At 43.4% G+C, this 26,519-nt stretch overlaps 1 protein-coding gene across 3 annotated transcripts; it reads right to left on the minus strand.

Moving 5' to 3' along the window:
* Positions 1–786: 786 nt before the first annotated feature.
* LOC135324964 (ferrochelatase, mitochondrial) lies at positions 787–25,368 on the minus strand. 3 transcript variants are annotated; one of them, XM_064502175.1, is made up of 11 exons: positions 25,145–25,368; positions 21,843–21,954; positions 19,851–19,970; positions 19,248–19,396; positions 12,926–13,060; positions 12,284–12,390; positions 10,032–10,130; positions 8,036–8,143; positions 6,922–7,086; positions 6,430–6,489; positions 787–5,991 (listed from the first exon to the last, which is right to left on the minus strand). In XM_064502175.1, exons 1-11 carry the CDS (start codon positions 25,197–25,199, stop codon positions 5,857–5,859), a joined length of 1,245 nt encoding a protein of 414 aa, XP_064358245.1. In that variant the 5' UTR covers positions 25,200–25,368; the 3' UTR covers positions 787–5,856. The 3 variants fall into 3 exon arrangements, with proteins under 3 accessions (XP_064358245.1, XP_064358246.1, XP_064358247.1); XM_064502176.1 differs by lacking the exon at positions 25,145–25,368 and adding an exon at positions 24,092–24,110; XM_064502177.1 differs by lacking the exon at positions 25,145–25,368 and adding an exon at positions 23,014–23,032.
* Positions 25,369–26,519: the final 1,151 nt, after the last annotated feature.

Raw genomic sequence — 26,519 nt, forward strand, 5'->3', positions numbered from 1 at the left:
TAAATGAAAGCCTTGTATAATTGTCACAACCACCAAGTGATCAGTTAAAATGATACTGGAGTTTGTTACAGCGGGTAGGAAGTCAGGAAAGTGAAGGCAATACGAAATTATTCCTTTGCAGTATCAGGTCAGCGATCATATATATGGGCAAGTCTCCACTAGCAGAATAAACGGCTTTGATTACTGGGGACATCAATTTCCAAAAAAAAATACAGAAATACTTACACAAAAGATGCCACTCACAGAACTTTATTAGTGAACTCCACCCTCACACACCCAACTTGACACCGAAGAACTGTGAATCCAGAAAGTTAAAGTGACATTCTTTTCCCTGAAAGCCTAATGGATGGACCCACCATGGCTTCACCTGCATTAGCAAGTAGTTTGGCACAACGGGAACAGGTTAGTATATCACAGCGCGTGCTGAGGCCCTGCAGCTACACTACGGGCCATTTGGGTATTTTACTCCAGACAACATTTAGTCTGGTTCCTTGGACCAAACATTCAAACGGGATTCAAAGCTGTCCTTGGTTCAGATCCTTTTGCTTCTATTGGAGCATATTTGGTGCACACCCACAGTATTTCCATCCAAAGAAATGTAGTTGAATATGCATCAAAGTTGGTACACAAAGTGAATCGACACTCTGTAAGGGGGAAATACGTGCTTCAAAATCCTCTACTGATCTGAATCAAAATGCTGTTCAGTGAGTGCCAGTACGGAAAAAGAAAGGAACAGAGAGGACATGAAATATCACTGTAAAGAACTTGCTTACTCAGACACACAGCTGAATTATTTCTTTCAAAAAATTTAATTGGAATTCCATCTTTATGGCAAATGATACACAGTAAGGTTATACAAATTGTTTGTGTTACACTTAATGGAAGTTCTTGTTCAATCTAAAATCTGTACCTTGGACTGAAAGCAAGTGTTTGTACACATCTGGTATTAAAAAAATAAAAGGAACTTTTGTCTCTTTTGCGTCTTACATTTCATACTAATTTCCCACTCTCTGGTTGTGGCAGAAAGGGAATAAAAGTGAGCTTTTAGGTATTTCCAGGAAAATCCTGGCCCCACTAAGTTCAACTGCAAAATCCTCTTATAAAGGGGGACCAGAATCTTAGCTCACAGATACTATCCACACACCTTTTAGTATTACAGCACCACTTTTGGAAGCTATCACATTTTCAAAAATGCAGCCAAGTAGGGAGATTTTATTAAACTCCAAGAGAGAAAAACTTCATCAACCACAGAAAAGGCAAAAATACAAAGAGTGAAAGCAAATTCTTCAAAACATTCCATTTGCAAACATCTTTATTTCCCACTTCTTTCCTTAGGACATTAAGGTTTCTATATCCAAATTCCTCTACTTTGAAACAATATACTCAGGCTAGAGCTCCACAACACTGGGAGCATTAGTTTGAAGATTTTAATCCCTGGCCTGCAGTCTCGATTGTGCCAACTGCTTGTGATCCTGCACTGCAAACTGCACCACAAACCACTGCATTAGCACAAAAAAGAAAGAACAGCCTGGGCAAGGGGACAGCAACAACAGCGCTGCCTCCAAAGCCCCCACGCTGCAGAATTCCAGCCTGAACACTCAGCTCGCATTAACGAGCTCCTCGGACACAACACTGCCTCAATCGATCACTTAAACTCACTTCTGCTGGTGGCTTTTTTGTCAAGGCAAATGTTAATGAAAAACACTTGCAAATGAAACAAAGTAGAGTAAAAGGAGCATAATTGATAACAAAAAAAAAAAAAAATCAAATTAAGATTATTGTCCAACGACTTCAGCCTGTCAGATGCTGGCACCTTCACATTTTCAAATCAATTCAATCAGAGCAGAAAGTGGTCAGGATCTGACAAGACTGGGTCCTGAGTTAGTAGCACCAAATGTTTTAAATCTGCCACAGGGGCAAACCAAATGCATAAATGTAGAATTAAGTAAGACTGTAGTCTCCCTTTTACAGTGGCTATAAAGCATTGGTAGAGTGCTGAACAACAAGGCACATAAACAAAACATTTCAAAAACACCTGTCAGGATGGGATTCGTCTCTCCTTATCTGAGACATCTTGCGAGGCAGCTAACCACATCTGAGTTGGTGCACCAGGCTGCCTTCACAGAGAGGCAGCAACACGGCTAAATTCATCCAACCTGTTGTGGACATCAACCTCAAGGGGAGATGAATCATTTCTCAGAAGTACTTAAAAGATATCTTCTGACCATAAGCAGTACCTAGGAGACTAGCTCAGACATTGACATCTGCATCGTAAGTATCCAACGTAAGGTCAAATTCCACCATTAGTTAGCATGGTCATAAATGCTCCCAAACATAAAACCCATGATCAGAAGATTTCAATGGCAACAGAATTCTCACTGTTATCAGTGTCTGTGATTTCACTTTTTTATTTAGTTTTTAAATGCAAGGGAAAAAAACAGATTTCTATTAAAAATAATTGGTAGAGCTGCTAGGTCACTCGCTAGGGTAGTTTTCCAACAGGCTTTTTGATGTTGCATTGAGACAAAATAATATTTTGTTACATAGTGGACAGAGTGATATCATACACTGTTCAGCAAAATGAAAAACCCCACCAACTCAATGAGACATGATCTATCTGCTAAAAGCTAGAAAATTAAGTGATTTTACATTATGGTCTAATGGTAACAATAGCCTAAACAGGCCTAGTAATTATCTCACTTGTGGTTAGCATACTTTAAAACTGAATTTTAAATACCTTCTATTACTGGGAACAAATGTAATGCCTTGCAACTAATGCCAGCTGATATTTTCCCTACTATCTCCAGTGTGGAAGTACAAAGCCAATCCATATTCATAGCATCACAATGATCATATAAAGTTAATCTTCAGTTTCCAGCTTCAGCCAGACTTCTAAACGCGCTGGTCACGACCTGGATTTGAAGGTCAATATACCCTTCAACTTACAGAAAAAAAGAGATATTAGTAGGAACATTTTGTAAAATAGACTGTTTGCTACTGACCCACAAGTGTCAAGCAGAGAAGTGGGAATGGAGAGAAGCAGTTCTTCGTGAAAGAGACACATAAGGTCAAAGTTTGCTCCCCACATACACTGCAAACTTTGTTGTTCTTTTGACATGATTCATCAAAGCCTTTCCATGACAATTTCACCCTTCCACGCACATGGGACAACTCTACATAATCCATCTGAGCAAGGGCAGTAACACGCTCTTAGCCTTCCATTTTCCTGCCAACACGGTGAGTGCAGAGTCGGAATGGAGCAAGGAGGGGAAGACGGAGATGCACACAAGGAATCTCCACAGCGATAGCAGGCACTGTGAGAACTCTGGTACTCTCCATGCCAAGACAGACAAGAGAACAGCCTAGGACCAGAACTGAAAGATTTAAAGGCAACTGAAGCTCCTGGAGGGAGACAGTTTTGGCTACATAGTGCCTTGACATCATGCTACAGTCCTATTCAACACATACATTCAAAAGCCCAGTCCACTCATGTCCACAAATGGGGGAAAATTGCCCTACAGATTCTCCCACTGTTTGAAAGTCATATACCTCCACTAGTCAGAGAACACTAAAAATACAGCAAGGTGCTGGAAGTCAAAGCCCTGGACAGGCAGCACGCTCTCATTCTTGGCTTCTGCAGACCTGCCCCTGCTTCTGGGCTCCCTGCTACTGAGAACAGGCATAGACACAAAGGGTCGAGGAAGACTTCTTTCTGCTAAAGCAACAAGGGGTAGCAGTAACGTAGGGCGGTTTTGTCACTGGAGGAGTTTAAGTCTACCTCACCATAATCACACTCAGAAGCTGCAGCGTGGCAGTGGAGACACTTCATTCAACTCTCGAGACATATTAGGCCACGGGTCCCAGAGAGGCAGAAGACCACAGTTTACATCACTCCATGGCAGCATCTGGCCCACTGGATGATCAACACGGCACCCACTTATTTCTTTAATATCCCAGGTTTAATTCTTTTAACATAATTTAGAACCAGGGGACCATTTGTTTATAGTCAAAACAAAAAAGCAAGCCCCTGTTAATTCAACAGGGGCCTGTTTTCTTCTTAAACAACCTTATCATTAAAAGATCAGAGGTTCAAACTGTTCATGCTTCATAATTATATAAACAGATAAAACTGTCTGAGCAGCATGACCTCTACTTCTTCAAATATTATGATTAGCTGGCTCATCAATTTACAGAAAGTCTGTGTCTGAAAACAACCTGCATTGCCAAAGGACTGGCATTTCAGTGCTAATTACATCATGTAAATGTTTATATCCACGAAGCTGACGCCTAGACTAACACACATAATGCTCAGTGCCACAGAACACTGGTCACAGCTTTGCTCTTCCTTCATCCCAAGACAGCCTGGCGTGAAAGACCACTAACTGAGGTGCTGCGGTACTTCCACCCTGAACTACTTCAAGTCCCCAGGTCAGAAACGCTATGTGGTGACCAGTCTTTGAAACAAAGTCCCCTGATATCCCAAGACTAACCTAGACATCTGTCCTGGTGTTGACAGTGAAGGAGTAGTGCCCTAAAAAGGTTCTTCCACTCTACAAAACTAACACTACTTAGGAGTGGATTCAGCAGTCCTGAGGCATCCAAATGCCTGCCAAAACAAGCAAGCAATTTAAATGGGTTATGGGTGCATACTCCAGACCCACTCTAAGTGCCAGAAATCTAATAGATTTCAGCTTTAGACCACAGGATGCAAAAGCACACAGCTTTCAACATGAGGGGCAGCCTGCTCTCCTCTCACTCTGCTCTCAGGCACCTAGAATGTAATTTACTCCCAATTTATCACCTCAGTTTTAAATGACAGCTTCAATTAAGTTAGATCAGTTCTACCTATGTAGCTCCATAGGTATCCCACAAGAACCACAGCACTGTGACACAGCAGAAAACAGAGAGCAAATCTATAAACCTTCTGGAGAGCAAGCCTGACTTCCTAAGTTCACTTAACCAGAGAAAGCCCTTCTTAATAATGATTTTAAAAAAAGAAAAAAGGTATTTTGCTTAAAAGATGAGCCAACATGTTCCAACATGCGCTCTTGATGGCTGCTAGATCTGAACCATAGATTATCTGTTTCAACCAAGCATGTTCCTCAGCAAGCAAGATTCTTTCTTTCATTTTATGCTCTCCAAACACAGGGCTTTCCTGAAGATAATGTTTTTCTATAAAATGTAAACAAATCTTGTGAGTTCTACTATCCTAGCTAAGCTTTCATAGGAAGCCTCTGGCAGAAAAAGCAAAACAAAACAAAACCTTATCCTTATGTTCTAAAAAAATACGTTATTTTAAAAAGCATTAGAAGTCACTTGATCTTCAAAACCCATCTGAAAAGATCACTCTTAGAAGAGCTACCTGGTGACTGTGCTGGCTATACTGTACCATAAGCATAAACAAAGCAAACAATTGTACACTTGACCTGGAAAGCTGAAATTAATATAATCACAATGAAATCACACACAAATAAATCCCTGAAAAGTAGACAGAAGCCAAATTCCCTGAAAAGTAGATAGAAGCTAACTTACATAAAAGCTTTGCAAGTTTTTTTCTGTGCATACTGGGCTCATGCCAAGTCCCATCAGAATTAGACAAGATGAGGTCTCTTCACATCTCACAGGATCAGGCCCTTATCGCCCTACTTTCTACAGACACTCTCAAACAAAACATAAGGGAAAAAAAAAACCCAAAAAAGTCAAGTTCTCCTCAGTTACACCAGGTTAACATCAGTGAGACTACCATTCTGTAAGTACGTGACAGGGAGAAGAGTTCGGTCAAACAGTTCCTTTTCTTTGCACTGTCACCAGGGCAACTTTCCTGTATAATCCAGCAGTGTTCTCCTAGACTGCCCATCACAGCTGTTGATCAGTGAAGAAGGCTTTTGTCTCCCTGCAGACAGGATTTACACAGAGCGGACAGCAGAGGGTTAACTGCTTAGAGCAGATTTCATTTGACTGGATATGTGAATAGACCAAGTCTGCCAGAGCCTGAAAGACAGTTAATTAAAAATTCGACATGAGCAAATCCACTTGCATAAAATCAAAAAATGCATTAATGTGTGTTACAGACTAGTGAGATTGCAGTCTGATGGATTCACAGTTTGGCACTCTGCTTTTTAAGCACCATCTCCCTATGTTTCAGTGGAAAACCCCATTTTAGAGCTGCATTGGCATCATATCTTAAAAGAAATATTTTGTGAAGATGACTACAAATGAATAAAAAATTGTTTTTCTTTGTCAAAGCAAACTTCTAAACTAGACTTTTAAATATTGCAGTAAAAGAAAACATTGCAGTTTACAGATTACGTGCAGGGATTTCTGGTTTTGTTCTTAAACCCAAAATACTTTAAAAATATTTGAAGACACCCATAATCTAGTAGGAAACACAACTGCAAACTTCTACAACTATTGCAACAAGCAGGATACCTTGGAGAACAGTGGATTTCCATTAAGAGACTCTGCTCTTCTGATGTTTTCAACTCCACACTGAATCAAACACAAGAAGGAAGAGAAAAGTTAACTCTGTTAGAACCTTCATTAGTTATCTTTCAAAATCCTCTATTTTATTCAGAATTTGCCCCAAAATGACTGAATTAAATTCAATATCGTGTTTTTCAATAGAGATAAAGTGACAATAAGGCAAAATTTCACTCTGCTGCCAAATATCCAATGCTTCCTTTTTAGTTAGGATAGTAGCAGCTTAAAGAGTTCAGTCTACTAAGACAAATTCCCACCTCTTTTGTGCTGCTAAAAACTCGTTTGAGCCCAGCCAGTTCAGATTCATTCTGAATTTACAGAAAAAGAAAATTTGCCCCAAATCTCATAGCAAAGAGTAACTACAAAGCAAAATTTCAAAAGATGAAAAATACTTTGAGAGCACCACTATCCAAGCAATTATGAAAACTCTAAAATATTTACCTCGTTTGCTAAAACTTGGGCATACTCAATATCCAGTTCGTAAAGTGTTTCAATGTGGTCACTTGTAAATGCTATTGGGACCAACAACATGTTCTTCTTTCCTCTTTGACACAGTCCTTTAATGGTTTCATCTGTCTGTGGACCAAGCCAAGGCATTGGCCCAACCTGTAAGAAAAGGAGAAAAAGAGGACAAATAAATCATTCTGGGAAAAAAAAATTAAAGGAATTAATCATTTCTTTAAGCAGGTCAACACAAACTAGGTTATTTTTAACAACATCAAATATGTCCGTCTATTTTTGATAATACCTCTCACTTTATCTATTACATTTTTATGAAGACACATGGTCCTCCCATTTAAGTCCCCCCGCAAAAGAGTGTCTGGGCTGGCTTTAAAAGAGATTCTTGTATCAAAATGAAAGTTGTTTGCAGTTCAATAAAATCCTAATCACTACTGCACAGGTTTTACCTGTCTTTTAAAGTAGTAAGCATTTTCAGGATGCAACAAAATCTCTCATCACTTTACTATCCATGAAGTATGAAGTAGAACAAAACAACAATGGTGTGTTAGGCATAACGCCCTTGAGATATAAGTTACTTGTACTACATAATTCTGATGAAACAAATGTTCCTTGGTGTTTGCAGTGGTAATAAGAACAAAGTAATGGAAGCAGTCTTCCTGAAGAATAATAAGGCCTGTTTGGATTAAGTTCTTCTTATTAAGAATGTCTATTTCATAGTGACAACTTCTGAAAACATTGCTCAGAGATCCTCAAAAAGCAACACAGAAATCCAGTGGGTACTTGATTCTTCTTTCTGACAGATAGAGAGAGATGCTTATCTGAATATTATGAGATCACAGGTTTTCTAGAAGCCACACCAAAAATCTACTTTAAAATTAGGCAAAATATCTCAAAGGCAAGAATCTGTGGAAAAAGAGTATCTGAAAAAGCTGAATATAAGCAAGAGATCAGGGTTCTATTACAGCAGAAATATTCCTGAAAACAGCAAAAAGGCTCTGACATTATGACAAAGTTGGAAGAAAAGATCGTAAACTCTAACAGCTGAAGAGCTTTATAGTGCAGATGGCTTTATATTTTTCTCTTGAGCGCTTACCTTGGACTGCCACACAAGCCTGTAAGGATTGGAATAGTTCAGCTTCTCCATGACTCCTTGGACAGTAGCTCCCACTTCTTGAGGATATGGATCACCACGGTTCACTACCTTCAACACAAAAACACCAGCCCTTTGAATTCCACAGGGATACATTTGCGCTAAGTCCATCTAAAGACTAAGACTCATCTGTTGCTCTTAAACAAGAGGAGAAAGAAACCAAACAAAAACCCCACAAGCAAAGACAAAAGAATCATTTACCTAGGAAAACACAGCATTTACATACAACACAATGACATAAAGGTTATAAAGTCTTTTGGCATCTTGAGATTAATTCAGCTATTGTAAAGAGAGGTTGCTTGGTCTACAGGACAAGGACTGCTTCTCACTACCCTTTTAGCATGCCCAACATGCAAAGGCCTGGAGCCTCTAAGTTGATACGTGCACAAGTAAATTAAGAGCAAGCCCTTAAAGTCAAGCGTATATATAGAGAAACTGCTAGAGCAGTGCCTGGCCCATTTTCACCCCGTGCTGCTAGGCCTCTTCTACACAATCCCAAGCCATGGTTTGGCAGTTAGCACAGGCCAGGAACCTTTCCCACTAGGCAGGTTGCAAGTGGTGACCTCATCCCGACAGGAAGACAGTTTAATACCGCAGACACGGGTCATTCCCCACCTCCGGCTTCAGGGACAGAGCACACCAGGCACACGTGACTAACGGCACGGAGACAGCCCGGGAGCCCGGCATGACGAGCGATGCTGAGGGTCGGCCTCTGCCACGACGCGCTAGCAGGCAGCAGGGCCTCGCGCGCGCTGCCAGCCAGGGAGAGGCCGGGGCGGCACCGGCACCCCTGCGGGCACCCCGGCCTCAGCCCCGCAGGCATCACCACCACCCTGAGGCCGCAGAACCCAGACCGCGCTGCAGCTTCTGACAGAGAGCGTCCCGAGTTTTCTCCTCCTCTCTAAAGCACTCTAACAGCAAGGGCTCCCCACACTGGCTTTCCTGTTTCTGTCCTCGGAATTAGCTGTTCCGGTGCCTCCATAAAATAAGCGGAAGTTACTACATACCCAGAGTGTCCGTGGAGTTACAACTGTACATTTTTAAAGTAATGCACAAACACACGAGAGTTTAAATCAGGGGCTAAAAAGAAATGGAGTAAAATTCCATTGAAATCAGTTGCATTTTTCCCCCAGTACAGTAATGAGCTTCTGGTTGTACTGTCTGCTTCACACACCAAACGTTCTGGGGAAGTGACCATGTGAAAAGGTGAAGCACATTACATATGGTTTGACTGAACCCTGGGTAGGGTGTATAAAGTTCTTGACTCATCTTAGAGGAAAAATGACATGACGGCCCAACAGCATCTACGACGAATTTGCTTCACCAGAACATCTCCTCCTCCTCCTGTACACAACGGATAAATTCTTCAACCTTTACATGAACATACGGTCACATTTTGGTGTCAGTACTGTATTTCTGAACAATGACTAGAAGCCATTTTGCTGAAGTTGCTGGTTACTGACAGTAGAATGTTCAGGTCATTTAGTGCAACCTTGCAAAGAGCTTATTTTCATCCCTTCAGGGAAAATAATATTACTACTTTCTAGAGAGAAAATACTAAATTTTCCCCTCTATTATCATCCAGGTTTGAGCTTACAAACACGTGAGACCATAAAAGCAGCCACACTGAGTCCAACCAGAGATCCACCTAACCCAGCATCCTATTTTCAACAGCAGCCAACAGTACAGATCTGAGTAAGCACACAGGAAAGTAACAACAGCTCACAAGCCTCGTCTTTAGCTCTGGCTCAGGCCTTCAGCTCCGACTCACAAATTCATCTTTTTGTTTGTCTGACCCTTCCACAACAGTGGTGGACAACAAGGTACAACAACAAGGTACAAGGGCGGTCCTGTGGCATGCAAGCTGCACAACCTTCAAATCAGCTTAGCCAATGTGACTCTGATCTAGTAATTTCAGAAACAATCTTATGTAACTCACAGACATCGGGAGCGAGTGAGCTGAGAAAAGGATAACAACATCTTTCCTTTTGTCAGGTGGAAACAGATCCAGTTCTTTCTGTATGTGTTCAGCAAAGCACTGTTAAGATAAAAGGAGCAAAGATCTGAATCAGGAAATGCTAAAAAGTTAGTATACACTCATCAATGACTCAAGACAAGCACCTTCCGTGTTCTAGGTTGCTTTTAGAACTTCAAAATGCTGAGACCCCGCACGTATACTGTTCAGTATGTAATTACACACAGTGCCCAGTCCCAACACCACCAAATGCCCCTGTCAACTTTCGATCATTCCAATGGCTTTTAGATGCTGGTAACAAACTGAAAGAATATAGCCAATCAAACCAAACTATCCTTTACTGCCCCCAAAATGGCTCCCCAACCAGGCAGGCCACACAGATGCAACTGCTAGGGCAAGGGAAGAGAAATGGGTAAACAGGGGCAGAGAGACATCCTTTTTAACAGCCCCATTACACTTAAACTAGATTAAAGGAAATATGCAAACACGGCCTCAGAGAAGAACCTGCTTCATGGATTGTTGAGAAAAGCTCCAGAGAAGAACTTTATTCAGAGAACTCTACCCTGACCTCAGCTCCGAGGATAACATGGGAGACAGAATCTCTGTCAATCAACACTTGAAAACATTCTTAGTGCTACACAAAAAAGTAATGAAACACTTCTGACCTTACACTCCCACCACCAGCGTTCGAACCGAGAACCTGCATATACACATGAATACTGCATATACACAGCTGGGCTGAGGGAACGCACAGACAGAAAAGCAGCTGCCATCACAGCTTGCACATGCTGCTGCAGTAACGGGAAGTAGCTGTGTGGTCTTTTCTTAGATATTTTACAGTGAAAAATGGGGCAGAAACGTTAAAAAAATTGAAATGTAATTTCCATTTCAATTTTATAATCAGGGACTGAGCCAGCCATCCACTTACAGCTTCCCTTGGGCTTAAGGAAATACACACTGGTTGGCTTATTAAAAAAATAAAAGCACATGTGTACACGCTGTCTAATGGAAACTATTATGTTGTAGATTCTCCAAATATACCAAGGGTTCCTAAAGTCTGCTGAGGTGTTTCGCTGAAGGCAGGAGGAGTGCCTACTGACAAAGACAGACCTCAAGGTAGTATCACACTCAATCAGCTTGTCAGGGGAACTTCATGTAGTGCAGGCAGTTCCACTTTTCTGTCCTTCACTTATTTTTACAGTTTGTTCATCACAAGAATTGCTAAATCCAAGCCAGAAAATAAGCATTGAGCTCTCCAGCAAAGAACAAAAAAATGCCGTTTTCTCTGAAAACTAAGGAGTAGGAAGGTTTCTCTCCATTGCTCCTGCCGCAACCATGGCTAGAATTATGCACCCCTTTGTCAGATTCTCATGTGGCAGCAAACGGATGTGACCTGTATCTGTATCGACTACAGACCTGCTTCAAGCGGGAAGCTGGACTAATGACCTCTAGAGGTCCCTCCCAGTCCGCACCACTATGATAGCATAATTTTATGTTTTTAAAACAAGATGTACAGGGTGCTCACTTTCTCAAATCATCATGCCAAAGCATCTGGCATGAAATAATCATCCCTTATAATTTCAGGTATAGATATACAGTAACGAAATACGTCTTGTGTACAGAATGCATCCTCAAACTGAAGCATTCTTTTTACTCCCCCACCGCCTTAAAAAAAAAAAAAAAAGAAAGAAAAACACAACATAGTCTAAGCCACAAAATAGGTTCCTCTCCTTTTAGGATATTCTGTAGCTAAAAGCCTTTTAAGTCTTGTAAGAAACTAAGACTTGACCTAAAAAAGTGATTCCTCAGAATGTTTCTGTTGCGTAAAATTATTCAGTGTTTTTACTGGCAGCAAATATTTCTAAAAAGAAAACTCAAATGTACGTATTTACTTTACGAGAGCTCTTTATTGTTTTAAAGCCAGCTGTCAATGTGAAGATACCAAGTTTCTCCTACATTAACCAAGCTAAGAAAACCCCAAGGAATGTCAACTTGATCACATAGCCATAACAATGGGATGGTTGTAAATGAGTACATCTGACTCCTGGATGCTGAAGCATACCCACACTGTACGTGCAGAAGAACTGCAGCATTCTTTTTGCAGCTGAAATAGTGACTTTAAAAAGGGTATTTCAGGGTACCTCCATATCAAAACTGTTCAATTTACATGTCTCATTCTGACTGCCAACTTCAAAGATTCTCATACAGATCCATACCTGAATAAGAAGGGGATGTGTGGGCCATCGGTCAATTATACTCCACTTCATCTTTGGCTTCTCCCCCTTTTTATTATAGTAGCGATAAATAGCATTTAAACTGCTTCCTGAAAAACCGAGAATTAAGAACATAAATTCATCCAAGGCATTAATAACCTGTGAGATGAGAACAATTTTGTAGCAAACTATTTTAATATTTTAAAACACTACATATTTAAAATACAACTGTAAATCAGAACTGAGAACATCAGAGGGGAACAATTATTTCATAAAGTCCAAATAACGCAAAAGCAAAGAACAACTTGCTAAGTTCTTTAACTAAAGCACAGTTATTGCTGTAGTTTCCATGGAGAAAGTTTACTCAGTTGTGTTCCTGGACTTTCAGTTTATTTTATCTTAAAATAATAATGGCAACATAATGCTATCCTTAGTAAAAAATCTCTAACGAAAATTAGGAATTATAATAGAATACAGAAAACTCTGAGTGGGCAGTGAAGCCAACTGGAAAGGGTACTTTGATGAACACAGGATAGATTTGCATTAACACTTCACATACTGCATGAGGCTCCCTGGTTTTGGCTCACAGACACGTGGCTACATTCACCTCTGCTGTTCACCTTCTGCACCCATACACACTCTCACCTGTGGTAGAGCAGCTGTATTGTGGATACTGCGTGAAAGCAATAGCCCTTTCAACCCCATCTTTCTCCATCTCTTCGATTGCTTCTTCTGTCAGAGGATGGACATACCGGAAACCGATGTAGTATTTGTGAGGTGCTGTCAACCACATCACAGGAAGAGAAATTGCAGATGAAAAACATCTATTGAGAACTCCCCTATATTTTAATACCACCCTTCAATACCCATGAGTCATCTCTACTCAGAAGCATGGCCCATCAGTCAACATGCTAAACAAAAATTCTACCAATTGCTGAAGTTTTGACCCCTTCATTCACCAACAAGTACAAAACCAGATAGACCTAAAGTGCTGAAATAAACCTGCTGATACTCCTCTGGCTATTTTTCCTCAACTGCTGTCATATAAAAACATCTTTCATTGGCCAAGTATTTTGCTGTTAACTTACTCTGCTGTTAGGAGAATTTAGAAGTGATGTATATTATTATTTGTTTCTGCAGGAATCATTGCACTTCTGGTTTTGCTTAGCTTAGTAACAACATAGTTTTCAGACTACACAGAGTTCTGACACTTTACTAGATAAAATAAATAACTAAAATGTTTAAAGGGAAGACAAGGCTTTCTTCTTTCTGCCATACATTTTGACAAAAGGAAGGAAATTCTTTAACTAGTTTGTACATTCTGGGAAGTTTTATCTACCTAAACTTTCAAATATAATTAGGCTGCCATTTTGTGGGCCAACACCGAAACATTCAACTCTACAGGGATCATCTTGAGAGGATCAATTTTCAAAGAGGAAAAGACCCTGCACCTTATAGATATCAGCTTCCTGTTAGGCATTAAGAAAGTCAGCTAACCTTACTCCTTTCAAGCTCCAAGTGCCATTGGAGAAGTCATCAAAACAGCATGACTTCAGTGCATAAAGGAGTTCACGTGATGAGGGCCTCAGTCATGACACTGCAGAGGGCTTTTAGACAGAATTACCTGGATACTGATCATTTGTTCAACACATCCTCCCTTCCCTGCCCTCGAACTCCTATTTCAACTTCGAACACCTGGCTTCCTTGCCTTTTCCTCTCCTACTTTATCATCATCTTCTTCATCCTTCTATTTACATATAAAACTCATATTTCATTACTTGCTATTCCTTGCCTCTAGCTAACTCCGTTAAAAAACAAAAACAAAACTAGCACAATGTGGAACCATCATTTGATGCAACTGCTCTGGTCACTCTCCTTGTGAGAGAAGATGCCTCCCCCCACTCTGGATAAGTCTGGTCCATTTGCACATAAACCCCTAAGGACAGGGACCATTGTTTGGGGCGGGAGATTACTGATCCGAAATAAGGGACACGTGTTCTTCTATTTTGGGCTTGTTTCTGTCTTTCCACAGAAATCTTCACTCATGTAAACACTTTAGTTTGGAGGCAATACTATTTTCCTCCAAGGACAATGCTTCATGTTTTTGTTTTCCAGCTCTAATCTTTTGGTTAAACAGCCTATAGGGTTTTCTTTTGGGTGGGGGGAGAAGGGGCTTTTTAAATGGGGGGCAGAGGTTCCTGGGAGAACAAAAACTAAGTTTCTTTTTTAGGGTTTCTGGGTCACTAGTTCTGAAATAACATTTAACAGGTTTCTGAAGGAAGCAGATGTGCTGTGTTTGGTCTCCAGTCTATACATTTATGCAGGATTTGGGAAGCAGGTTTAGCTGGCCCCAGTTCTCCGCAGGAGGCAAGAGAGCTCACTGCTGGGAGCAGTAGCAAATAATGACCCAACTTCAGCAGCTCTGGAGGCCAGCAACCTCATTAACATTTTTAAATGGCATTAAAAAAAAAAAAAAGACTAACCAGAGGGAAGATAATATGGCTCTAACCTGGGAAGGGACATATTGGAAAAATTATGAGCAACTAGGGAGGTTCTTGCAGTGTTCTCACTGTATTATGTTTTGTCTTGGATCACGGGCAGCAAAGGAGAGATTTTCACGTGCGCATATGCATACATGATTTATAGTTGCAGTTAGAATCAGGACTAGTCAGAGTAAGTGACAGCTCCTTCCACCAAGAGAAGACAGCTGCCAATCTAAGGAAACAACGTGGCCCTCTCATCCCCTGGTCTTTCGTTCTTCCAACAGCAAGAAGGGAATCAACTGAAATAGGACTTGTAAAAAATACTGTTTGAACTGAAGAACTGTTTCCTTTCCTTATTGTTTTAACCATATTTTAAGAAGGCACATTTATAATTAACATTGCAAGACATCAGCCTACTCAATGCTACCATATGAAAAACAACACAATAGAAACAGATTTCCATACCACCATATCTGCATGATTTATTCAAACAGACTACTGAGCCTACCCACCCCTCTTCATTAAGAAAGAATTCTGTTTATTTTTCAGACAACTGCCTGTAACAGTAACAGTTCATTTTAAAATATTATTGTTCCCACCCGGATGACATGGGTGAGGCTGTTTATTTACTATTTGATATTGGTCCCATTGTCAAAATGGGACATGTCAAACATATAAATAAATCAATTTACTGACTTGCAGTACACAAGAGGGAATTTTATAGGTGGTTATTGATACTGTCTAAAATAAAGTCTTCAGGAATTGTAAATACATAACCAACTGAAAACTCTACCACCATCCCCAAAAATAAAATCCAGATCAGGGTAACAAAAGCACACAAAGTATTTCTCCTTCACCATGCATTTCATGTGTTACCACAACCTGGGAGTTATCCATTAACAGTACTTGTTATCAGTGCTCCCATTCGAAGTGTTAAAGGTGAACACACAATATTCCAAAATATACGGCTCAATCTGGAAGCACGTTTAGGTTTTTCAAGCTATTGAGAAACAACACAGTAGTTGGTATCACTGCAAAATTACTGAAGAAAAACTGTAGCACATTCAAATTTTAAAACTGCAGCTACCAGGAGGCAATAAAGTAGGTCTTTAAACAACATATCAGGCCAGATGTAAAAACTGCAACAACAGATAGAGACAGATGTGACTTAACAAAAACAGTCACCGAACAAAAGCAAGTGGGAGTGGTACTCTGAGGAAAAGCAGATAAGACTTCTTAAGTTTTATCTACAGAACCTTCTGAAAGCCTGACCCTTCGGGGGCTACTTTAAGTGAAAACACTACTGGTTTTGATGCCATGACAGGGCGTAGTTTCAGCTCTAGGCATTGACTATACTTTCAAGGACTGCAGCTGGAATTAAACTATACGGTAGCATCTGTGGAAAAAAAGAAAATGAATATAATCCAAATGAATAAATCTGTGACAGCTGTGTGTTGAATGAAAGAGAAAGAATTTTGGTCCTAGTCAAAGGCTGCTATTTTTCACTTTCCAAACCCTTCTATCTCCTAGCTCTAATCCTTTCCTACACAAGTCTGAAGTAGGTCCTAAAAAGAATTACAAAATAGCTGGGAATCAAATAATGTGCATTGTCAAACATAGAAGGGGATCCCCTGACATGCCAGTATCACATCAGCAAAAGACTGAGGCCACAGAAACTGAAGGAAAACAAATGCTTGCAGCATCCACCATCGTAAAGTTGCTCAGCTGAACAGAATGGAGATCTCCTTTGGTTTCTCTTACTTCAGCAGTTTTTCTATTAAAAATGTTTAGTGATCATACTGTAGCGGCAGGATGAGAAATATTTGAAGCAAACACTTTGGTGAGGAACTAAATGAGCAGCTTAGTGTTCTTGTTAATTCCTTTACTCACAGAGGTAGTTTGTCACTACAGAAACAAAAAGCATAATGCAGAGAAATGGCTTACTAGAAAAAAGGTGACCCCCATGCAGCTCACTTCAGACAGAGCAACCATCACATCATTGTTTCTCCTGGCTTCTGTCAACACAGTGACGATTCACTGTCTTTTTAGCCTATACCATGAGAGGCAAGTGACAGAAGACTGCCACCATCCTTGAGCTGCTACGTGGATGTGGAGTTTGATTTCCAGAGCTGCCACTCTATTTATTAATACCACGATTTTAATGTCACATGGCAAGAAACTGCAGCATAAAAGGTAATACATGCAAATGGTCTATCACTTCCAGAAAAAGGCAGAACAGCAGCAAAGATTTCTAGTTCCTCATAGCTGCTAACCAAGCATGGCTGAAATCTAATTCAACTAACAACCTAGCTGAAAGTAGTTTAGCTAAACTGGTACAAATTCCACTGTAAATACATTTGAATACATTTAACCTGAGTTAAAAACAGCTTGTGTATGAATTCAGTTTGAAGCTTTAGCAGGGAGGGATTGAACATGATCGAATCACAGCAGATTAACATTAGGTGAATAATACAATCGCCTGTCTTTGCACACCTAGCCCATTCCAATTACGAGATACAATGTGTTGACTTAAACCCTCAGCAGGAGGGCATCCACACAAGAATCTGCAATGGTTTTCCATTATACCAGTGCTACCAAGTATTTAAGGGTAGGATAACCCATACAAGGGTCACACCTGCATGCCATGAGGGAGCCTAAGTTCAAGGAAATTCAGTGAATTTGATAGAGGGGATGGAAATTTTGTTCGCCTTTCAAGCTTCCTCACAGCCAAGGAAGAACTAGCAAACACAGTATCTACTTCCATCCAAACCAAACCATCCGGCCTTATCTCCAGCTCAGGTCCTGGGGTGGGGCCGACAGCTATTACTCAACCCAGCCCTGCAGTTTCAACTATGAAACAGTATCTTTTCTTCCCACTGACACCCTTTTCAGTCCTGCAGTCAGGTATAGTTGGTGTTATCGCTTTTATTCATTATTAATGGTTACAAATTCAGTGAAAATTTCGAGAACTCTCAGTATGCACAAGCAGTAGCTGCAGAGGGACGTTTTAAAGGAATGAAAAACAGATCTGTGGCCTGGAAAAATATTTGAGGCTGCTGACACCCTCCCGTGCAGTTACTTATCTTTTAGGCTCACACTGACATAACAAAGCCAAATACAAAGGGCTTTAGAGAATTAAGTTCTGGCATCAGAGCTGTCTTATGTAAGACAGTCGCTGCACAACCTTCCAGCTGAGCTAGGTCTGTACTGGGAAACGCACTCTCAGGATGAGACAGCAAGGGTGGGAAACGCCGCGCTGTCCTCTGAGCCCTGACTGTGGGATGCTGCAGCTGCGCGCCCACCCAACGGCACAGCTCTGCAGTTAGAGGCAAGAAAGAGCCACGAGGAGGCAGCCGTGCATTTTGCAGAGGGACGGGAACTCCTGCCGTAGAAACTCAACAGCCTCAGCGCTCAGAACACGAGCCACCAAGAAACGCCAGATCAACAGAAGTTTTACTGTGTGCGTGCATGTGCGCATACGTGGGCACACGTGCAGCCTAAGGGGATCAGCATTCTCCCACCCTGCCTCCTCGTAAACAGTCAAGAAAGCTGCAGAGCTACAATTACATGAGATTATCCTGCCAAAGGCTGCAAAGCTCCATCTCCTTTATGCGAGTAAAAATCCCACTCTGAATGCCTTTCTCCCATGCCCGCCTTATTTGTTCTCATGAAATATACTCCCTTTCCTATCATCTAAGATTCAAGCTCAAGGAGGGCTTACACAGTAGGGCATGACCCCTCATACTCATACGCACCGACTGAGGCTCCTGGCACCTAACTTAGCCATCTAACAGTAAGACGCTTTGTCTAATGTAGTCATCTGGGTTTCTTCCTAGGAGAGAGACAGGGTGCCTTTGGAGGGTGAGCTCCCCCACGACCACCACCTGACAATGATCTCCAGATATGCTGGATCAACCTCTCAATATGCGCTGTTCTCTCTCGATGACGGGGGACCAGAGAACACCAGTTTAAGCCAGATATCTTCAGCCATTAAGAAGTTAGGTATGCATGATGAAACGTGCCAAAAGTGTCCAACAGTGGACACACCCAAATCAGCTTTTAAACCAGTTACCTCAGGCACAGATGGAGGTGGCACCTGGACCACAGCACAAACTGCGTCCAGCCTGAGAAGGTGGGTAAATGTTTCACTGTTGGTTGGATTGTGGTGCTGCTCTGTTGCTGCAGGTTCAGTGAGCACTGATAGCAATCTACTGTGCAAAATTAAAACTATTCTCCAACGCAGTCACAGAAGTGCTCACAGCACCAAAATATATTTGCGTGCATGGGAACCCCATGTTTTGCATATGCTGAGCTTCCAAAGAGCAAGAACTTTAGCAATATCTTTACTGCGATTTCTAAGTGCGAACAGTGTTTTCTGTCCAGCTCACAATAAAAGCAAGAAAGAAAAGCTGCTTTACAAACATACATTTCCAACGCATCAGACAAAACCAGGTTTTAACAAGGAGAGTGGAGTAAAGCAGTACCAGTGTGAGGAGACATTCTATCCAGCAGTTTCACCATGGCTTCTCCCTGCACCGCCGTCCACTTTTTGATCGGTGATCCGCCTCCAATCCTGCTGTACTGTTCCTGGATTCTTGGGGTGCGGCGTTTGGCAATGAATGGTGCTAATTTACTAAAGCATTCAAAAGCCACACATGTCAGTACCATAAATAACCCCAATCATCTCCCTCTTCCCCACAGACCTCTAGTGGACTGGGGTTTCTTTAGCCATCTCTCTGAAATATAGACCAGCAACTATAACTAGTCATTAATTGCATCACTTGTTTAATGTTATATTCTATCGCCCTTCCCAAATTTGTTAGCTGACAATAAACCATCGTTTGCGTTTAGAAGTTAAGATAACAATCTTGGCATTCCTATTTTAACAATCTTGGCATTCCTATTTTCAACACTTCCCACAGGATTACAAAACTTTTTCTTGCGCTAATTAAAAGACAAGACAATTAAAACAGATTCTCATTTTTAAGAAATGCTGGTGTACACAAAAGCTCTTAAAGTCTGAGCATACAGCTAGGACAGCAACACTCAGCACTCACCCTAACACAGGAGTTCCCGCCGTTTCTTACTTTTGTGCTGGAAGAGTCATTAGATCCCTGTCCAAGAAGAGACGAAGTAAGAAATCATGCACGTCATCCAGCCTTTCTGGACCACCCATGTTTAACATCAAGATTCCTGTTTTAGGTTTCCTACAGAAACAAAACAGACATTTCAAATCCTCGTGATGTACTGCTTTTTTAAAATTGCAAGACAATCAGCTTATCCTCCTGCATTTGTGTTTTGCAGAAGTAGTATTCTATTTAAAAGTTAATCCCATTTAAGCAAAAATATGAACTACAAGCATGAATAGCCAGCAAACAATAATAATAATCATCTTGAAACACTGAGCTTAATCTGAAGTATACTGAGAAAATTATTTTGCAGCTTGAACACTAAGAAGTTATAAAACAAGGTCCAAGGAACTATCTCTGATAAATTCCAGCTGTAGACTTTAAACCAAATTAAACTGATGTTTCCTTAGAAAACAGATGAGGTACTCACAGGTTTTTTTCCCATCTTTGCTTTAGAAAGACATCTTATCTCCTGAAGCAGTGAAAGAAGTGAAGAGCCTTTCTACACATAAAATCAGTTCAGCTTTGTTTATTTTTTTCACAATGGGTTTTCTGTCTATGTGCAGGTCTGACACACTGTTGAAATGGGAAAAGTGAGGCAAAACCAGCTGTACATGGCCATCGGACTACGAATGGGAAATATCCCTGACAAAACAAGTCTGCCAGCCACATGTCCAACACGTGCTGCCTCTCAGCTCCAAAGAGATGCCAAGAAAGAGTAAGGGAACTGCAACAGAACTAGATCTACCTTCTATCAGCACAGGGTCCATTATAAGACCTGCATCAGGAGCTCATATGTAGGAGAAAACACATGTGGGAGACAGACTGATTTAAACCTGAGATTCCCAGGCACTCTTTCACTTGCGATTTTGAAAACAAGAAAGAAGCTTAGGTAGCACACGTATTCTACAGCCCAAGAGAAAACGGCAGGGATGGCAGGGGAAAGACAAAGTTCTACCTAAGGAAAGAAAGTTTAAACAGCAACAAGTTATGCGCTGTAACATCCAGCCCTGAAAATGGATTCCACAACTAGGAACAATGTGCCTTTAGAAATGTTGGGGCAGAGTGAGAAACCTGACCCAGAAAACAAACCAGGCCAGGACCTGAGACTGAGCCAACACTGCTAAATGCCAGAATGCTCAGTATCATCTCTTTCCTGCATTAAACACGCCCAGTGCTGGGGGCATAAATACTTCTGTCCGGACAGGGCTCCAAATCCTCTCCAGAGAACAGTCATCTTTTTGAAAAGGACTTAGCAAGACTAACTTCTCTCTCGGCACAGCAAAGCAGATGGTGGTAATCACCTTTTTATATAAACGGCTGCTAGTCAGAACTCTCACTCAGGAGGCGGAGATCCCAGTCAAAACATTTCCACAAGCTGAAGGATTCCAGTTACTAAGATCTCTCACCTCCGGAGAGTGTTGCACCTATTTGGAACTTTGCCATTCTCCTGTTAAAGCTAAAGCTAAAAGTCTGACAAATAAAAGGAGGACTCAAAGGAGCCTAAATCTATCTTACTGGCCAGGAACCTGTTTCCATTCCATCCTTCCCAGAGTGTTTATGCTGTTGAACAAAAATCAGGAAGCAGAACCCCAACTAAGTAAAACAAAAAGAACAAACAGTAGGGTGTTATTTCTGCACTGCCTCAGGCCCTTATCATGGCCAGTGCCTCACTTCATGCCACAGAGAACAAGTAAGACGATCCTTGCCCCACAGAACTTAGCAGTGCGGAAACAAGCAGCTCAGTGAATACAGCTAGCCAGATAATGGCAATGACCAAAAAAAATAAAATAAAAAAAAAAACACACACCACACCAACCTTAGACGAATCACCGTGACTGCTATGTTTTGTAACATAACCACTGTTAGGTAAAGCAGCATACCTTATCAGAGAGCGACAGAGCACAACTAAACAAAGTCACACCCATCCACACCTCGTTGCAAACTTACTGCACTTCGGGCTGAATTTGAGGCTTTGTGCTTTTTGTCGCTGTGGCTGCAGCTGCAGTTGCCTGACCTCTCCATCGCACTGGGACCCTCACTTGACTGCTGCTTTTCACAACTGGAGAAAAAGATAACAATACCTTGTTAATCTCGCACCAGGCTGAGGGTTCTCTTCACCAGACACACGCTAGTCCCTCAACAGCTACACAAATACTCTTGGCCATGCTGTGCTATTTGGCATTTTATCCCTTACACTCCAGGTCCTGGAATCAGAATATTTCATGAAATTTCAAGTGTTTGTCTTTCTTTAGATACAGTGTACAATAACAGCCTTTTAGATACTAGGCAATAACATAAAAAAGAAAAAGAATCCTGTGGGGTTTTTCTTCTCCAAAAGCTTAATTAATTTTTAAACTCCAAATATGAGTTTAAAACATCTGGTGACAAAACAATAGAAACCACCTAGGGCTAACACCACTAGGGAAAGAAAATAAGTACATCAAGCTGCATAATTTATTATGGAACACGTACACCTAAGCTAGCTCTGAACAGGTTAAGTATATCTACACCACCTGTAGGTTAGACTTTCATTAGTCGGGAGTCCTCAGCAAACTTTCAGCAATGTAGGGCAGCACCGTGGCCCATATACAGTTCCTTACTTTGCCCCATACTGAACACAGCAAGCAGCAGTTTCAGCATCCATTTACCCAGGGATGCAGGAACCTTCTTTCTCATTACTTGAGCTGAACTTCTTCCATTACTCCTGGACTCCGGCCTCAGCCAAAATATGGCCCCAAAACAGAGGACGTTTTACTTCCCACATACTGCTTACAGTGTGCTTTTTTAAAGCATGTTCCGCTCTTCTTTAGGAGTTCATACCATTAAAACATATTTAAGTGCAACAGTAGTGCGAACTGCCCGAGATGAAAAAACTTGTCCAATTCTGCATCTCAGGCTCCCCAGCAGTATTCTGGTGTGATTACTTCCCTCCTCAGACTGTAGGAGTTCCAGCAGCAAACGAGCCCCGATAGCGTGGAACTCCGCAGGGGCAATTTACCCCGTAAGATCATCTTATGATTCACAGTCCTCTAATAAGATGCTAAACAGATGCTGAACACCCTTAAGACCTGCTGAAATCAATGAAAGTGGAAAGTGTCTCGAAAATACAGCTTCTTACTTGGGATTAGCAGTGTGTACTTGTGGAAGCATGTATCTGGAATGATATAAAAGGCTGCGATCTAAGCAATTTCATGCAATTTTAACATTGCTGCTGCCTGAAAGATTCTTTTCCTCTTCCAAAGTTTATATTCTTCTTCCAGTTCTCAAGATTAGCAATGCCTCAAAAAAATAATAGTATGTGCAAAAATTACATAGAACAATAAAAAGAAGCTTCAGTGGTAGCATTCATCCTGCACTGTACATGAACACTGTACAGCACTGGTTTTACGTAACTAAAGGTGAGGTTCGTGCGTCTTTCTATCCGCACCATAAAACATATGCAACAAAATGCACAGGATTTGCAACGACGATGATTCCATCTTGATGGAACATTGATAAAAGGGCTTCTATAAATTTTAAAATTAGCATAAGCACTTCAGCCTCTGGAAGCAAGACCCAATAAAATTCTTCTCCCACATACACACTCATTTCAACTGCTCTCAGTAAGTTTCCAAGCAGGTGGGAGTACAGCAATGCCTCTTTACAAGCAATGCAACATTAAGTTACTTTGTTGTTACAGCAGTAACTGAAAATTGTGTTATATTCACCAAACAGTAAGGAAAAAAGCTCCCAGTTTACGGAGTACTTAAAACTCACTGCACATTTTAAATCACAATACATATTTGTATTATGCATGCTTACAGCATTAAGATAACTGTGGAACTGACTTAAAATTGTATTTTTTATTCATATTTTGTTACAGTATCTAGTGTTATTTTTAAAATGCAACCTGTGGGTTCTTAAACAAAGATGATTTTTACATGAAACATTTAAAAGAAAAAAAAAAAAAACTTACTTAAACTCCTGATAGGAAAATACCAAGTAAGATACCAGCAAACCACAAGTTTCTTACAAAGGTAAAAAATCCCAAAGCCTCACAGTTCTCTCTTTAGATAAAAAAAAGATCATTATACCTTTTCCTTCTCACACGCTCAGCTATATCAAGCTAGACTTTCTTCAACGTCTCTAAAGAACAGTTTGTAAAATGTATTGCTGGGACACATTTTTAAGAATACCTTTTAGACTTAGATACATACCAGAATTTTCTCAAACTCATCTGCACAAATGCACACACTACCATGATCCACCTGAACACACAGCATCCCTTGAAATAAACCCCTGATGGCCTTCTCAGCTTAAAAGATGATCTGGGGCGTGTGAATGCCGCTGAAATACCTGCCTGATCAGCATTTAAGGAGCAGATTCTCCAGATATACTTTTTAAAGAATAAAAAGCCCACTGAGGATGTACTGAGTCCCCTTCTGCAGGACGAGTAAAGCTTCAGTTGTTAGTCACGCACCGCTTGGAAAAAAACCCAAGCGACCTTGCAGCTCGGGGACCAGTCCTCTATCAGCAGAGCAAGCATCGAGCGCAGCTTCGGTTAAGCGCTCGGCGAGTTGAGACCGGGACCAAAAGGCCCTCTTAATCCACAAGATTTTACTCAGGACGCTAAAAGGAGCCAAATCACTTTTTTTTTTCTTTTGGTCACAGGTCCCGAGCTAATTAAAGGAGAACACTGACGCTGGAGCCTGCTTTGCAGCCCTCAGCGCCCCGCCGCAGTCCCCACGGGGCCGCGCAGGCGGCAGGCAGACACGCAGCCGTCTCCCTCCAGCCCACCCGCGCCCGCCGCTCCCTCCCAGCCCGCCGCGCTCGCCCGCCCCGGCCCCTCCTGCCCCGCGCGCCCGCCAGAGCGGCCGGGCCGGGCCGGACTGTGGGGGGGCGCCCGCGCCGGCACCGCCGCGGCTGATGGCGTTACGCAAAGGCGCTGCCCGGAGGGAGCCCGTTGTGTAACGCGGTCCCGGCGGCGACGCCGCGCCGGGCGCCCCCTCCGCTCCGCTCCGCTGCCTCCCCGCCCGCCCGGCCGGGCCCCCGGCTCTGCCCCCCGCGCCGGGCAGGGGGCGGCGGGAGGACCCCGCCGGCCGCAGCGCCCCGCTCCCCGCTCCCCGCCCCGGCGGGCCGCCCGCCGCAGACGGGCGCCGTCCCCCCACCCCCCCCGCGGCCGGCCCGGCCGCCCCGGGGGCAGCTCCCGGCTCCGCCGCCTGCGGGCAGCGAGCGGGCCGCGGCCCCGGCACCCCCCGCGGGAGACTCACAGCGCCACGCCGCGCGCCCGGCGGCAGCGGCCATGTTGGCGTGCGCGCGGTGCATTCCCTCAGACCGCGGCCGCCGCGCTCCCCGCCCGCCCCCGCGCCTCCGGCGGCCACGGGCAGCGCGGGACCCGCCGCCGCCTCGGCCGCCGCCCCCCTGGCGGCCGCCCGCCCTTCCCGCCGCGCGGACATGCGCTCGCCGCGCCGCCCGCCAGGGGCCGCCCGGGGGCGGGGCGCCGCCGCCGCTCCGCCCGCCGCTCCGGCGCTGGGGGCGGGCCCTGGGCGCCCGGCGGGGCAGGGGCCGCGGCCGCGGGGGGGCCTTGGCGCCGCGGGGCGACGTGTAACGGCCCCAACGGCCGCGGGGCGACCTGTAACGGCCCCAACGGCCGCGGGGCGCTGTTAGCCCCGGGGGAGGGGGGAGGTGTAACGGCCCCAACGGCCGCGGGGCGCTGTTAGCCCCGGGGGAGGGGGGAGGGGTAACGGCCCCAACGGCCCCAACGGCCCCAACGGCCGCGGGGCGCCGTTAGCCTCAGCGCGGGGAGGACGTGTAACGGCCCCAACGGCTGTGCGCGGGGTGGCAACGGCCCCAACGGCCGCGGGGCGCCGTTAGCCCGCGCGCGTGTCTGTGAAGGGGAGGGTGGTAACGGCCCCAGCGGCCGCGCGAGGGGTGGGGGGGTTGGTAACGGCCCCAACGGCCGCGGGGCGCCATTAGCCCCGGGGTGGGGGGGAGGTGTAAGGGCCCCAGCGGCCGCGGGCGGGGTCTAACCTGGTCAGTCTGCAGCTCAGGGCTAGCGGGCTAGCGGGGCAGCTCCCTGCAGTGAGCACCCCTCTTCTCTACAGAGCCCAAGGGGAGAGGCACAGGTGCGTCTCAGCACCTCCAGGTGAAGTACCTTTTTACCTAAACTGTGCTACCTAGGTCCTAACCCTTATATTTTTCACAGACACCCACTGTAATTTGGCCCATTACTTGTCTCAGCGTCTTCATTTCTTTTCTCCTTCTACATTCAAAAGTCTTCCCTACTGTTCAGGCCAGGTCAGTAAGTTCGCAGCTGTTTGGATCAGCTGTTTTCTTTCCAGTCAGGGCAGTGCAGCTGCTCCGTTTTGCCGCTTTTTAGTTACGGGGTGCTGTCCACAGTTGGGCTCTTGCTGTGGGAGCTGCCGTTGCAGTGCTTGCAGGGCCCGAGGAGGGTGGCCATCACCAGCGCTCGCGCTTTGCCTCCGACTTCCCCTTTGGATGTCTGGGGTCTGTTCAGACTCGGCTCCCTCCTCCCTGCACAGCAGCTCCGTTTCTCTTCTCGTCCGTGTTTCCTTCTCGGTAAATGCACTTCCCTCTCCGTGTAGCACTGTTTTGCTATTTGTTTCAGTTCCTTTTGTACTTTTA

Source organism: Dromaius novaehollandiae, chromosome Z (assembly GCF_036370855.1).
Source record: "Dromaius novaehollandiae isolate bDroNov1 chromosome Z, bDroNov1.hap1, whole genome shotgun sequence".
Taxonomy (NCBI): Eukaryota; Metazoa; Chordata; class Aves; order Casuariiformes; family Dromaiidae; genus Dromaius; species Dromaius novaehollandiae.